Source organism: Mustela erminea, chromosome 9 (genome assembly GCF_009829155.1).
Source record: "Mustela erminea isolate mMusErm1 chromosome 9, mMusErm1.Pri, whole genome shotgun sequence".
Lineage (NCBI taxonomy): Eukaryota > Metazoa > Chordata > Mammalia > Carnivora > Mustelidae > Mustela > Mustela erminea.
This window is the reverse complement of record NC_045622.1, coordinates 10,575,509-10,591,112: the sequence shown is the minus strand read 5'-3', so window position 1 is coordinate 10,591,112 and position 15,604 is coordinate 10,575,509. Positions and strand designations below refer to the sequence as shown.

General features: G+C 54.7%; 1 protein-coding gene across 3 annotated transcripts in view; it reads right to left on the bottom strand.

The window, feature by feature from the left end:
* The window catches only part of ZBTB16 (zinc finger and BTB domain containing 16), a 182,927-nt gene extending 177,273 nt beyond the window's left edge, over positions 1-5,654 (bottom strand). Inside the window, exons 1-2 of one of the 3 annotated variants that reach the window (XM_032360465.1) lie at positions 5,326-5,654; positions 773-2,130 (exon numbers count right to left, since the gene is read on the bottom strand). In XM_032360465.1, coding sequence (XP_032216356.1) covers positions 773-2,040 — 1,268 coding nt within the window. In that variant the 5' untranslated portion in view covers positions 2,041-2,130; positions 5,326-5,654. The other 2 variants (XM_032360466.1, XM_032360467.1) reach the window with 2 other exon arrangements.
* Between the last annotated feature and the right edge of the window lie 9,950 nt (positions 5,655-15,604).

Here is a 15,604-nt window from a genome sequence, read left to right as displayed (position 1 = left end):
GTCCTGAACCAGGCATGCCACGAGAGTTCAATAAATGGTCATCTCACAGAGAAAGAAACGGAAGCCAGAGAGGAGCCAGGACTGTCCCCGAGTCACATTTAATTCAAAGTGAGCAGAGATGGGATGAGAGTAAGACAGCAGGCTGCAGAATCCCGACGCTCATACCCATCCTTCCCCCTTGAATGTAAATCAACTCCCTCCAAATGTGTTTGCGGGAGAGGAAGCCACATTCGGGGTGATAAACGTTCACCAGGAATGACGCGTGGAACCCACAACTGCTTGCATCAGCCCCTCCCGAGCTTGGAGCTGCCCAGAGCCGGCCTTGGCGGGGAGCCCTCCCTGGGGACCTGGGCACCTGTGTCCCTGAACCCCAGCAATATGGCCATGGAAAGGCCGTGGGAGACCCCCTCCCCCAATCCCACTTCCTCTTCTCCCTCCCTCCAGCATATTAGTCACTCCAGGCAAAGACGACCAGACCCAACAGCAGAAAAACCATTAAATGAGAACCCAAAAACAAAAAGTGAGAGAAGAGCTGCGCCCGAGGATTCCCCGATGCTTAGGGAAAGACCCCAGGCCCCTCTCGCCACATGTGAAGAGTAAGCCCCCCACCTAAGCCAGGACTTGGGAAAAAAAACGGGAGTTTGTTTACAAAGAGCAGGGAGGCCAGGGCAGCCAGGCCCCAGGCGCGGGGGTAGCTGGGTATCTGAAGGCGGGGTGTGCAAGGCAGAGGGCCGGGGCTGGGGTGCGGGGTGCGGGACCCGAGAGGGCCTACCTGTGCTGCTCCACGGCCTCATTGTCTGGGAGCTCCACCCCGCACACGCTGCACTGCTCCCCGACGGTCCGGCTCTCGGACTTCATGCCCACAGCCAGCTCCCCCAGCTTGTTGAACAGCTCCCTCTGGATGAAGCCCTGGGGCAGCAGCCCCCCGTAGGTGCTGAAGTCCATGGACACGGCCAGGGCGGGCTGCACGTGGAGGCCCGAGGTCACGGACGACGGCATGCTCAACACGGCGTCGGCCTTGTGGTTGGGCAACACGGAATAGAGGCCCAGGTGTTTCTCCGCTGGGGGCGCGGGGTGCTCGGGTCGGCCTGGGGGGCCCTGGCCGGCCTCAGTGGGAGGCGGCAGCTGCTCCGCGCTCTCCTCGCGCCCGTAATGCAGCTCCCGGGCGCTGGTGATGACGCTGCTCCGAGTCGGGGTCCCGGGCCCCTCTTTGCCCCTTTCCTCCACTTTGTCCCCCACGGCGCCCGCCATGCCGGACTCGGTGGCCCCAGGGCTGTCCTGGCCGGGCACCTCGTCCACCTGCATCATCTCCGTCTTCACCTCGGCCACCCCAGCGTGCCTCCCGCCTGCAGCCAGAGTCGGCTCCTCGGGCCCCGCGGGAGGCTGGAGCGTTCCCTGGAGGAGAGACTGTCCTATGGTCATCAAGCTGTCCACGGCAGCCTTGGTGGGACTCATGGCCGAATGACCGAACGAGGTGGAGACAGAAGGGCTCTGGTCCACCATGGGTCCCGGGAGGCTCTGTGCGGCCACACTGGCGTACCCGCTCTCCTCGCTGGAATGCTTCGAGATGAAGATGTTCTTGAGGTACCGAGCTTTGCGGTCCTCTTCCTCCTCGGCCGCACCATCTGCCATGGTGGCCTCCGTGTCGTTGTCATCTGAGGCCTGGATGGTCTCCAGGATCTTCAGGCACTGCTCCTCTAGGTACTCGATCTCTAAGATCTCTGCTGCGTACAGCAAGTCGTCCAGGTCCTCCGCCTTGGCTTGCAGCGTGGCCGTGTACGCATACTCCAGAATCTGCTGGAAGGTCTTTGGCGAGAGGAAGTCCAGCGTATAGTGCTGGCTGTTGCGGTGGAAGAGGATCTCAAACATCTTGCTGGTGCAGGCCAGCACGGTCCGGTGGGCATGGAACTCCTGGCTGTCCACCATGATGACCACGTCGCACAGCGTCCCCGCCAGCCGCATCTGGTTGGCCTTGCACAGGAGCCCCGTGGGGTGGCTGGGGTTCTGCAGCTGGATCATGCCCATCTTTGTCAGATCCATGGTGCTCCCCTCGGCTTAGGCATGAGGCTCTCTTTCCTTCCTGGCTCTGCGTGGCGGGGCTGGGTGCGTGTCCTGGGCCAACGGAGAGGGCTACGGGGGGATAAGGGAGGGGCAGGAAATGAGAGGAGAGGACAGAAGACAGATGAGTGTCTCTAAAAAGAAGGAGTCCGACAACACAGCGCCCCCATCGGCGCCCCCCTCCCTGTGAGACAGTCTCAGCAGTTGTGATGGGGGTGGGAGGAAGCTTCCTAGAACTCTGCACATGTGCCCTTGGGAGCCCAGGTATGAGGAGGGTAAAGAGAAGGTTCTGCTCCAGCATATACCTCATTCACTGCTCTGTGATGTCTGCTGGCTGAAGTGAAATGGGAATTACAGTGAAGCCTTGTTGAGTCCTGGGCTTTCCTAAAGCCTGAGAGCAGGGCCTCCCATACACATAACAAGGCCCATATGTGTTAGGAGGCAGTCAGCCTGCCCTTTAAGAGTTTCAGCCCCGGGGCACCTGGGTGGCTCAGTGGGTTAAAACCTCTGCCTTCGGCTCAGGTCATGATCTCAGGGTCCTGGGATCGAGCCCTGCATTGGGCTCTCTGCTTGGCGGGGAGCCTGCTTCCTCCTCTCTCTCTGCTTGCCTCTCTGCCTACCGGTGATCTCTGTCTGTCAAATAAATAAATAAAATCTTTAAAAAAAAATTTAAAAAAAAGAGTTTCAGCCCTTCCTTTCGTCCATGAGAGCCCAGGATCTCACTCTCAAGTCCCCTGTGCAGTAAGCCTCATCTTCTAAACAAAGTTTTTCTACATCCTGCCTTGCTGCAGCGGCCGGAGGAACACAGGCAAGCCCACCTGGGACACGGGGCCTATAGTCCTGGCCCACAGCAATCTACCAGTTAGGCTGTACCTTCTCTGGCCCTCCCACGGCCAGGCAGTACCTTCCAGTCTCTTCCCTTGCCCTCTTCTCAGGGCTGCAAGGGACTGACCCACCGACACCTTGACCCTACCCCCCAGGCACCATCGTGAACACACATAACCCTCACGCTAGTTTGGCTTACTTACACGCATAGGTGCCTCAGAGCTACTGCACGTGCAATCGGAAATCTGGACCGCGTGTGCGTGGGCATGTGTGTGCAACGCAGCAGCCAGAGGGGCACAGTTAGCACGTGTATACATGCTTCTAGGACATGCCACACCTAACTCCTGCCCACAAGTGCCCAGTGGGCAAGGGGATCTATCAGATGCGGGGGAAGAGGTCACAAAAGACATGGAAGAGGTCATAGGAAATATGCACCCCTCTAGCCAGCAGTGCACAGGCGAAGGACATGAACTCCAAGCATGTCCCACAGGTTCCAAAGTCCTGTGCCCACGAGCAGCAACTGGTGCTGGACATGGTTTGGAGGCACCAGAAGTGAGACCTGCACCAGCGTCTACCAGTATGAAGAGAGAGGAGGCTGGGAGACAAAGGCTTCTCCCAAAGCGCTGTTTGGGATCAGTAACAGGGCTCTGAGACTCCCTCGCCGGTTTAAAGCGTTAGGAAGACATCACCCAGACCCAGGTGCCCCCCGCCGGCCTTGCTGGGGCCAATGCCACAGTGAAATGAAGTGGAAGCCCCGCGAAGGCTGGCTCTCCCTGACTCTCCAAACAGGGCTTGCCTCCGCCCCCAGAAGGAGCCCTATTGGCTCCAGAGCCACAGATCTCACGCGGAAAGGGTTAACAGGACGGCTAGTCAAGACACTTTTGCTGCCCACACTGGGGTGGGGACTAAGGCCGTCCAGAGTGGAACTGCCACTCATCCGCGCCTTGCCACCGTGCGTGCGCTTGCCTTCAGACCCAGGGGCTTCGGAGAACGAGGAGGGGCCTTCGAGAGAATGGAAGCTGGGCCACCCGAATTCCTTCCCCAAAGCAAGCGCCCTGGGTCCTGCGGGAAATCAGAGTGCTCTCGGGCAGCCGACCCCCCACCCACGGCTCTGCGCCCGGGATCAGGTGGGCGCCGGCTGCAGCGCTCAGCCGTGCGGCGCGGGGGAACGCCGGCGCTCCGCCGCTGGAGCTCCCGGGGATCGATCTGGCTCCCACACGCCCCCAGTCCCCGCCACCCCCACGGAGACTTGAAAGCGACTTCGGCAAACTTGGGGAAGCAACTTTTCCCGGGGAGCCAGACGGCGGAGAGAAAAGGAGCGGGTTAGGGAAGAGGGAAAGCGAAAGAGACCCGGACGAAAGGCAAGAGTCCCGGCAGGCTGGACGCCTGAGCGAGAGCGCGAGGCGGCGGACCCGCCCCGCGGCGAAGGGGAAGCACAAAAGCCCGAGAGCGAGTTGTGGAAGGATCCGCGAGCAGGGAGCTGCCGGCCCTCCCTCTCCGACCCAGGGCCGTGACCCCGGCAGCGACGGGCAGGGTGCCCGGCCGGAGCACGCTGCGAGCGTCCCGGGGAGCGGACGAGTGAATCGCCGCACGGCGCGTCCGTGCGTTCCCGTGGGTCCGCGGGCCGCCGAGACGGTGCGCATTTCGAGCGCGTGCGGGAGCGTTGGAGGGGCTGTGCGAGCGAGCTGCCGGCGCGCCGGGCTGGGAAACGCGTCCCGAATGCATCAGGTGCAGAGCCGGGGCACCCACCGAGCGCGGCCCGGAGCGCACAGCGAGCTCCCGCGCCACGGCCGGTCCCGCCCAAGAGCCGAGGAGGGTCTGCGGCTCCGCCACGGCCGCCCCTCCCCCCCCCAAAAGGGTGTGGGGGGGGTCAAGTCCAATTCGGAAAAAAAAAGCCCACCACGTTTTTCAAAGAGAAAGCAAAACCCAAGTGAATCCGAGTCCTGTTCCCCTCTGCCCCCAGATCCACTCCTCGGATCCTCGGATTCTAGCTTCCCAGCCGGCCGGTGAATAAACACAAATAAAGCACAACCCTATCGCGCCCGCGCACCGGTCCGCATACATATGAGCACCCACCGGCTCGCCGCTCCTCCGCCGGCCCCTGGTGGTACAAAGCCTCCGGTTCCCCGACCCTCCGCTCGCGCCTCCAGACCCCCCAAGACCGCTCTGCCTCCCACCTCTCACCCCGACCGTGCCCTAGAGAGGAAGGGTTGGGGAGGCAGCTGCGCCCAAGCTGACAGCCGGGGCTCCCCTTCTAGCCGACCCCCAACCGGCGGTGGCGACGGCTGCCGCAGCAGGAAGGGAACGAGCCGAATAAAATAAGGCACCAGCCCGGCGGCCGAGTGGCCGAAGGGAGCGCGCCCCTCGGACCTCTCCAGCCCCGGGGCGCCCCGGCGCGCGCCTACGGCTGAGCGGTGCGCCCCTCCCCGGCCCCTCACTCACCGCTGCCGAGCCGGGCGCTGGGGGTGGGTGTGCGTGCCTCTTGGGGGTGTGTGCCTGTGTCGGGGAGGGGTGTTGCTGGGAACTGTTGCTCTCGGTATCACGGCGGCAGCGGCGGCAGCGCCCGGCAGTTCGCAGTACCCGCTCTCATCGCCCTCAACTCCTCTCTGCTGCGAGGTTAGCAAATCACCACCGGCTGCGGCGCCTCCGCCGCGTCCCACGTCAACGCCGAGCCCCCTCCCCTGCGAGGCCCCGGCGCCTCTCCATCTTTAGTGCTGGCGGCCGAGCCCGGCTCGCTGCCCACAGCTGCCCCCCTTCCCTCCCCCCTCCCGCGCCGTCCCCGGGCTCAGCCCGCCCACCCCCACCCCCCCTCCCGCACTGGCCGAGCCCGCGCGCGCTCCCCGCCCCACCCCTCCCCTCCCCGCCTCCCCTCCCCTCCCCTCCCTTCCCCGCGCGCGGCGCTCTGGGCTTCGCCTGACATCTAGCTGCTGCTGGGGCGCCGGCGGCCGCCGCTCACCGGCCCAGCGCAGAGGGAAGAAGGAGCTCGCGGAGAGCGGTGCCAGGGACTCGGAACCCTCCGTGCTGGCAGTGGAGGTGAGGGGCGAGGAGAAGCCCCCGCCTTCAACCCCAGGCTTTTTATTTCCTTTGGACACGGGTTTTCTTCTTCCCTGCTGCCCCAGGCGCGGAGTTTCGTCCGCGGCTCCGGTGTTTGACTCGATTCTGTGTGTGTCATCTCGCCTTTCACTTTTCTCTTGGCTCGGGGCTGCATCCCCTGTACCCCGACATCGGTGGCAGAAGGTCCCTTTCTGAGCCCAAGCCCAGGCCTTCCATGCCTATGGCATCCCGATTGCGAGAAGTCTCCGGGCGCGCAGTTCGCAGGCCCTGGGGAGCCTGGTGCCAGAGGGTCCGCGGGAACCAGTCGTAGAAGGGAGAGCCCTCCCCCACTTTAGCTGTGGGCATCCCCGGAGGCCGAAATCGAGGCCCGAGAGGAACTTTCATCCCTCTCAGTCCTGTGCATCCCCTGGGCTTTGCCCCACCCACCCCCACCCCCCAGCCAGGGAACCTGGTTAGACACAGTTCCTGAGAACAGCGTCCTGCTCAGGCAAAGCCTTCAAGGGGCGAGTGAAAGCTTGAAAAAGCTCCAGAGCCCCCTCGCTCTCCGGCAAGAGCCTTCTCCTCTCAGAGGGCTGCTCCACTTTAGGGAGTGGAGCTGAGGTCACTAACCTCTGGGATACAGCCACCAGAAGAAACCTACTGTTCCTCTGGCGGTGGAGAGTCCCCTCCTGCCCCCTTTTCCTGGAGCTTAGCGGTGGTAGGGGCCAGAGGTGGGAAGCTCTCTGGTAAGCACTGGCCTTGGCAGCTGGCTAATGACCTGGATGCTGGGGGTGAAGGTGGTGGTGGAGAGCGCCCTCCCTGGGTCTCCGGGCTGTCAGCCCTGGAGGTCATGCAGTCAGCATCTCCTGGCTTCAGTCAGGGAGAACTGAGCCCCCACATTCTGTCCTTAACATGCTGCTGAGTCAAAGGTTTGCGCAGGACTCACATACAATCACATTGCAATGCTTGTCGCTGGTACTGCCCCAGACCTAGAGTGAGGCCCCAAGAACTGTAGGGTCATGGAAGGTGGCAGACACCAACTAGAGGCAAAAATCCGCTTCTGGGCCACTGAAGGCCGGAGTACAAAGTGCTCAGAATCCCAAGAATGGCTAAGGGGAAACCGTCCCAAGGACAAGAAGTTCCATCCCTGGAAACATGCTCCAGTCTCCCAGCAGGGAAAGGGCTCAGCCTTGCCCGAGTCAGAGGAGAGGAGAGAGCAGAGAAGCCCACTGGGAAGTGAAGGGAGGGAGCCAGTTACCCTTAGACAGTCCTGAATACAGCGACACCTAACCAATCCCCGGAACCCCGGTCCCTAGGTATTAACAGTAAAAAGCAATCCCGGTTACGGACTGTTTTTCTAGCTAAGGTCTACACTATCTGCAAGATGAAAGGCATTTAAAGGAAGTTAAGAAACTGGTCTGCAAGGAGAGCACGAGGAGAGGGATGTAAAAACAGAAGAAAGACCCTCCTACTGCCTCACCAGGGAAAGAGAAGAAATGACCATTGAACTTGCTGAGCCTCTGCCCGGAGATGTTGCCTGCGGAAGGTTGCCGCCTTGCCATCCACATCCACCTACCAGCCCCTCCTAAGCGCAGTAGCAGGAGAGGCACACAATTAACCCTTGATCCTAATCTCCTATTAATCCTCAAATCAGAGAAAGAGAGAAGCCTTGGAAACAATGGGAGAGCTAGAACAATCCCTCCACCGCCCTGAACTCCCCCCAACCATCCCTTGCCATATTCACTCGATGTGAAAATCTCCCTTGCTTCATAAACTCTGCCCATTAAAAAAGCCCAGCCCTTGTTAGTAAGTGTTAAAGAGAGATTAATGCCTGAATTTAAGAGGTGGAGAAGGTAACAAAAAGGAGGAAGGCAGGCGAGGCTGTGGGCTGAAAGCCAGCATTGGGCTCCAAGCATTTCCACTTAGCACTGAAGGCTGGCTGCAGGCCGGTTTGATAAGGTTTATTGGGCCCAGATAAAGCAGCGGCAGCTCCCTCCCCAAAACTGGCACCATTTTTAGCCAGAGTTGTGTCTTTGGGCCCGCCGAAAGCTGAGGAGAATCCCCAGTTCAGAGATTTCATATGGCGGCACCGAAAGACAGTGGGGTGGAAAATCACAGAAGAAAACTAACACTCTCTCTCTCTCTCTGATGTTCACGTATTTGTAGTGATTTATTTTTTATTTTTATTTTTTTACTTGAAGGGTATGGTAAGGCAAGCTGGGACATCAGTTCAGACAGGTCTAAAAATAGGAGAGACCTCGGTCTTACCAGACCATGCTAGAGACGGGGGAATAGATGAATTGACCTTTGGATAGAATTCCACATTAAATCTTCCTATTCCCCCGTCTCCTTCTTCTTATCCACACACCTTCCACGGGTAGCAGCCTTTCAGAGCACAGTTTCGGGAAGAGGGGCTTTGTTCAGTCTAAGGGATCTTACAAGGAAGAGACAGCAGGAATAAGAACTCATTCTGAGCACAGACCATGCATCTTAACACATTACCTATCCTGGGTATTTAATCCTTGTTACAAACCTATTCAGGCAGGTGCTAGTATTGCCCCCATTTCTCAGATAGGAGAACTGAGGTTAAGCATCCTACCCAAGACTGCAGAGCTGAGGCTTTAAATCAGACCATTACAGAGCTCATGATCTTCACTTCTAGATGGTACGGCCTCTAGCAAGACAAAACAAGGAAAACTGGGTTTTGATTTTCTTTCTCCTCTTCCTCCCCTGAGGCAGAGAGCTGCCAGTAAGCCTGGCAAGCTGAGGACCAAGCCATTCCCCACTGAGTGGTGCCACCAGGTAAACAGGCTTAGGTCACCTTCCTTCCTTTCTCAAAATCACAGGCAAAAGTTGAGGAGGGAGTTTTGAATTACAATACAACTTCAACCAAACAGATGCCCAGGAAGCAGGCTGCGGAGGTGTTTTGAGCATTCTGTATTCGGATTGAGTGTTAATGAAATGTTGCAACTCATTTTGTTCCAACTCCTCAGCTGGAAAATAGTTGTAAAATGTAAAGGTAGACTTTCCTATCATGATAAATAAATCAAGGACTCCTACCTCCGGCGGGGAGAAGCAGCTACTTTGCATACTAAAACCTTGAGATGAGTCTGGAATAAAGCCTTTTCAGGAGGGACGCAGGTAGTGAAACCCTTGAATGGAAAAAGTCCTCAGCAACTGAGAACTCCAACTTGCCCCTGGAAGACTTACCAGGTGGTCACAGGCACCCTCAGCTCTCTGCCCCCCAACTCCCCGGACACTCGAGGGGGAGATACTGCAGACCTACTCTGGCCTTTCCTGGAGGCAAAGGACCTTACAAGGCTTCAAGGTCATAACTGCAGATATTTACTAGGTGGATGGAAATGACGTCAAAAACTAACCAAAGTCAAATTTCGCCTTCCTGACTAGGTGGATGGCTTTCTCTGGTTCATCTTTTTTTTTTCCCCCTTAATTATTTTAATTCTTTCATGTTACTTTTTTACATGCCCCCTCCCAAAACCCAGAGGGGGGAAGTAATCAGGAGACATGTGGATTCCAGTTAGTTGGAGCACAGAAAACCAAATGAGAAGATGACCTCTGTGCTGGACATACCCGTCCTGTCTGGTGGGCAGAGAGTGACTTCTCGAAGGGGGAAAGAAGAGGGGCTTTTTTTCCTTTTAACTCCTGAGGCCTTGGGTCACTGTGACCCCAAGTTCTTCATGATTGAGGAAGAGAAAGCTTTTCCTCCTCGCTCTCTTTCTCCAGCATATTGCAAATGGTGTTGGGACCTTAATGTTGTTGTCAACTCAGATAGCAAATCTGAGTTGTTATTAGCGCAAAGATGCCCTGAGGGGGTAGGCAGTGTGGATGAAATCTGCAACGGATGTTACGGGGAAGTGTGTTTATAATTATAATGGGATTTAATGTACACTGGGACCAGATGATGGTAGCTATTTAAAAAAGAGATGTCTAATAAGAGAGGTCCCTTAATGACAGGCGGCAGGGCTCAGGTTATTATGGCAGAAGCTCGGTTTCACTGGGTGTCACCAACCATGTGTTAGTTTTATGGGGTTCCTAACAAAGCTTTGGGATGTGACAATCCAGCCCCTGTTATCCCATCAGCGACTGGACATGGGCATCAGAAAGGGGCACCTGCACTTAGGAGAAAGGCATTCTCTCTCTCTCTCTCCCTCTCATACACAGAAGCACAAACACACAGGCCAAAACACTGAGTAGTTTGGTCTTTCTGAAAATCTGCTTTGCTCTGAGAAAGACGGCCTCAATTTCAAAACTAAAATTGTGAAGCCATGGAAGGGTGCGGTTTCCATACAGTATGCGTGAAATGAAGCAGCGGGGTTCCCATTACAAGTAATGGGAGTCCCACCGCTAAATCCCCAGGCACCATGCTGAAAATTAACCCCCAAGTCCTCATCACACACAGGGCCCTTTTTTTTTTCTTTTTTCTTTCTTTCTTTTTTTTTTTTTTAACACTTCGGTGTTTCATTGTGGAGAGGCCAGGGAGAGGGGAAGTATGCCACATTTTCTTATACTGTTTAACATTACATAGCCAACTGTTTAATTTTTGAGGTGTTTAATGGTGTAGATTTCGATCCGAGGCAGCTGGCTGTTCTCCAGCAGGAGCGCTCTAGTTCTACTCAATGCTGAGCAGGGTGTGCAGGGAGAGAGGGTCATGGTCCTAGAGATGCCCGCAGAAGCAGCATGGTCTAGAGACATAGCTCCTGTCCCAGGGGCAGTGTTCCTTCTCTTTGTCCCCCATGGGAGACAAGTGCATGAAACGTCCCAAGTTCAGCTAACGCCGGCCTCCTCTGCAATTCCTGTGTCTCTGTCCCTCCACTATGACCAGTCTCAGAGATCTGGAAGAATATTTCATTCATCCTGACAAGGACAAAAGACACGGGCTACATGACACCTGAACTTCTCAGCTCAGAAGCTGAATTTCTGGAGAAAGTACTCGGCCAGTGCAAGGGTTATGTATGTTGAGGGCACACCAGCCACAAGACCAAACAATTTTACTCAAGACAGTTCATGTATGCCCATCATATGAAAATTATTCTAGCAAAACAAGCATTGGTCTCCCATGGAGTGGAATTCAAAATTCTCATCTGAATTTTTGAGATAAAGCAGAAGACCTCCTTGAAGTTCTTCTTTGAGGAAAGCTCACTGCCTTGTTCTCTAAGGGCTGAGGAGGTGAGAGACTGAGGGCCTGTGGGCCAAGGCTGTTGGGAGTTGGGAGTCAGATGCTTTGACTCAGCCTTCCTTGCCAGGAGAGCTTCCTGTGTCCCTCTGGGAAGTCACTGTTGGATCTTGATGTCAACTTTTCCACCACCCCAGTCGGAATTAATTCCTCCTTCCTCCCCAAGTCCCGTAGCACTGTTGGAATGTTTATCGTAGTACTTACTACCATCTGCCTTGGAGCCGAGGTCTGTGCATTCTGACCACCCTCCATGATGAGTTTCCAGAAAGCAAGGTCTCAATCTTGTTCAACTTGGTGCTCCCATTCCCAACCCACAGAGCCTAGCACACTGGCAAACAGAACAGATCTCTGCCTGTTGAATTTCCATGAATGAACCAACGGAATGAATGAGTGGATACAGACGCCAAGGGTTTTAGGAACTTGGGAGAGGAGGGACCATTCTGTAGACCAGCATCTAGGGCAGAATTCTTTTGTAGCTACAGCTTTTTCCCCAACCTTTGACAAAAATCAATAGGATATAGATAGGAGTAGAGGATAGCTATTGAATGTAATTGTATGCAGCTCCTTGAGGGCATCACTGGGTTCTGTTTTTAATTTCTATCTCCTTCAGGGGCCTAGAACCAAGCTTATCTCAATACTCTAGGAGCATTAGTAAATATTTATTAAATTGCATTGGATTAAAAGGACTTGATTTGAATCACACTGCTTCTTAGTCCCGCAATGGCCTCCGACTCCCAGTCCTGGAGAGCTGTTAGCTAAGCAATCCAGGAATGAAAGGAGAGCATCTGATCTCCAGCTAGGGACACCGGCGGCTGGAGGGCGGCTCACAGAACCCAGTGCGAGCATCTGAGACCCACATCAGGCACAAGCACTGACAGGTTAGCAGAGACTAGCTGGTTCCCAGTTCTCTTTCTGAGCACACACTGGTTTACATTACTTCTTCTTACCTTGCTGTTAGGTCCAGGCCGTGTGATCGGGTTCTGGCCAACAAATGGACTGGAAGAAATGCCACTTCCAGGAGGGGCCCAGAAAAGTCTCCAGCACAGGCTCCTCTGTGCCCTGTCCCTTCCTGCGACCTGACCCCATGAGGATAGAGATGCCGGGGAAGCTGAGTAAGGAAAATGGCAGAGCCAAGCTGGAAGGAACCTGGGTCCCTGAATTACGACTTGTAGGGACACCGCCTGCCTCCTAAGAACACCCACTGTGAACTTAGAGAAACAAGAAATAAACCTCCCGTGTCTCCAGTAGCGTTGCCAAATAAAAAAGAAGGCCCCCAGTCCCATGAGAATTTCAGGTAAATGAGGAATAATTCTTAGTATATGTATAACCCGAATATCGTACAGATCACAGTTACATTAAGAAAATTATCTGAACTTCAAACTTAATATCTTTTTTTTTTTTTTTCTGAATCTGGCAGCCCTAGTCTTCAGGTCTTTTGGAGCTTACAAATTATAGTAGCTAGCATTACCTTAATTAATACACCTTGTTTCATTCGCTAGAACGAGCAGGGCCACAGTGCCTGAGCTGGGATTCCAGCCTGGGAGAAGGGGCTCCCCAAGATTGACCTCTAAGGCAGGTGCATCGAGAGACTGTAGCACCTTGTATGGACAGGGCTAAGGGGAAACCTAGGAAAGATCCTGACAGTTTACGGTTCATCCTTTTCCCCATGAACCTATTCTTTTTTTTTTTTTTTTTTTTTTTATTTTATTTATTTATTTGAGAGAGAGAAAGGGATCCCAAGTAGGCAGAGAGGCAGGCAGAGAGAGGAGGAAGCAGGCTCCCTGCTGAGCAGAGAGCCCAATGCGGGGCTCGATCCCAGGACTCTGAGATCATGACCCAAACTGAAGGCAGAGGCTTTAACCCACTGAGCCACCCAGGCGCCCCACCTATTCTTCTTTAACTGCCTCTTCTGCTAAATGTACTGTGTGTGCTGTGGGAATGAGGGTGGCTGTGGGTTTTACTTCTGCACATGGTGAAAGTTCTTGTTGGTGGTGGAAAGCGGCATGACCACGGGGCAAGGGCAGATAAGAAGGCATCATAATGTCCACCTACCCAGGAACGTAAGGAATAGAAATGGGGCTATAGAGACAATGGGGAGGCCAAGGAGTTTATCTTCAATGTCCTCCTCCATCCCGGAAATACCCAGGGCAGAATGAAGGCTGAGAGCGTGGGCTGTGATTTATTCTCCTGAGGCTGTGTTCAAATACCATCTCCCACCTCTCGGGTCCCAGCTGATCTTGGCTCAATGACTTAGACTCGTTGAGTTGCAGTGTCCTCACCTGTACACTGGGACGATAATGGTCCCCCCTGTCCCCCATCACTAGAGCGGCTAGGCAGATGCCCAAAGGGTGCCTGGCCCAAAAAAGGGGAAGATCTGAAATCGTTCGCTATTCCTAGTGACGATGTCAGGTCATCTTTCTTTCCACCCGCCCCATCCAAAATGCCTTCTGAGAAATATCTGGGGTAAAATCTGTGATAGATACACTTCGAATCACAGGCCAATCAGGGACCTGTGAGTGTAGACATACCCATATCTGTGCACCTCTGTCCATGGCCCTGTCTTCCTCCTAATCTTGCCCTGTTTCCTGGCTTGGGATGAGGCAAACAGGCAAATGGAGAGCAGGGTGATGAGTGCAGGGGGTGGCGGTGCTAATTTTTCCCTGGTAGCATGGCGTGTTTATTAGTGTGTCCACACGGTGGGCGCAGCAGCCTGTTTCCCCTGAGTTAAATAGCAGTCATGGCCAACTGGCTCTCCGTGTACCATTACTCCAAGTGATTGAGCCAATTTCTCCCCCTGCCATGAGTTTAAGTTGTAAACCTCTCAGCCAGACAGGGAGGCAATGATGGGCTGCCGGTTGTGATTATTATTAACCTTTAGGATGACGCTTACAAGACCGGGGGTCTGCGGAGAAGCCCGGGGTGAGGCAGGCTGGCCACTGCAGACTCCCACCCACTACGACTCTGCCCAGCCCTGACTTGTGTGTTTGCTCTGGCCCTGCAAGAAGGCTCCAGCGCCCCTGCCTGGGGTAAGGGAGCCCTCGTGCTGGGGAACACGTGGGAAGTGTTGGGTGCCCTCCACTCTGTCTAGCTGGGGACTGGAAGGGGCGTTATGTTTGGAAAACTGGAAGAGTTGTGGAAAGCTGGGTGTCTTGATACGCAGAAGTCGTTTGCCTACTATGATTTTTTTTTCTCTTTGCCAAGTACTTGTTAGGTAGATGCTAAGCTCTCCAGCTGCAAGTCGCAGGGACAGTGACCACCTCCTAGTTGCCAACTCGTTTGCACGGATCATAATTATATGGGGGACCGCGCATCACAGAGGGCTGCAAGGCTCTGAGAAAGTTTTCTGTGAACTCACTCTATCCCAGAGCCACAGCTTTCCCTGCTTTCTCTCTTCCACCCCATATTTCTTTCCTTGCCCTTAAAGAGACCTCTCTTAAAAAAAAAAAAAAAAAAAAAAAAGAGATCTCTCTTGTGGGTTCATCCAAATAGGCGGAGAAGGCATTCCCTGAATATGGGCAGCTGGTTTTGCTTTGGTCAATACTTCGGTCTCTGCAAAGCCTCTGGGAAGAAAAGAGCCCCCACCCCACCTTGGGGTGTTTATATTGCTTCTTTGTTAAAAATCCACAATCCAAGGGTACCTGTAGTCGCAAAAGGAAGTCGGCCCTCAGAAGGTGAGTCTAATAAGCACGCGGGAATAAGGAAGTGGGGGGGGGGGCGGGGGGAGGTATGTTATCGCTCCCTTGTTTTCCAAAATAAAAGTGAGGAAAGAAGGGGGAAGGCGCTTGAACTAACAGGCACCCCCTACACACATACACATACAGAACTTGCTTGGGATCAAAGATAACAAAGTAATCAAAGAAGCCCAAATCTGACCTCCCCATTTCCTCTGATCATGTTACGCTCCCTCTCGCAGGCTTGGGGAGAGGCCCCTGCCAACAGGCTGACAAACTCTGTAGTTATATAGAATGAATATTGAGTTGATAAGCTTAAAATTTTCCGTCATGCCTTCCGATTTATTTTGGCCATGCCCTGCACGGATCCTGCTTGTGGGGCACTCCCACCGCGGACAGGTATTGGGGACTTACTCGAGTGCATTGGTCATTAGCTTTTCCAGATAACTCCATGAAGTGGGTACTGCTGTCATTCCCATTTCACAGCTGGAGAAACTGAGACAGAGAGATAAAGCAACCTTCCTTTGCCCATGCACTGAAGAAGAGGGGGGCACCTACGCCCTCACTCTCAAATCTAACCACCGGGCTGTAGAAGTCAGGGTGGGGGTGGAGGGGTGGATTCTGTTTCTCAGGGATTGAACATTGAGACCCCCTCCCCAACTTGCTTGGGGGCAAGAGTTTAAGTCTGGAACAGGCTTCCCCAGTGGCCTGAGGTTCTTCACAATCCCCACAAACGCAGAGGAAAAAAGTAATTTTTCAGCTTAACTCATTGGGGAGGCAGTAGAGGAAAAGGTGGGGAAAGTTTTACCATGGGACATCCTTC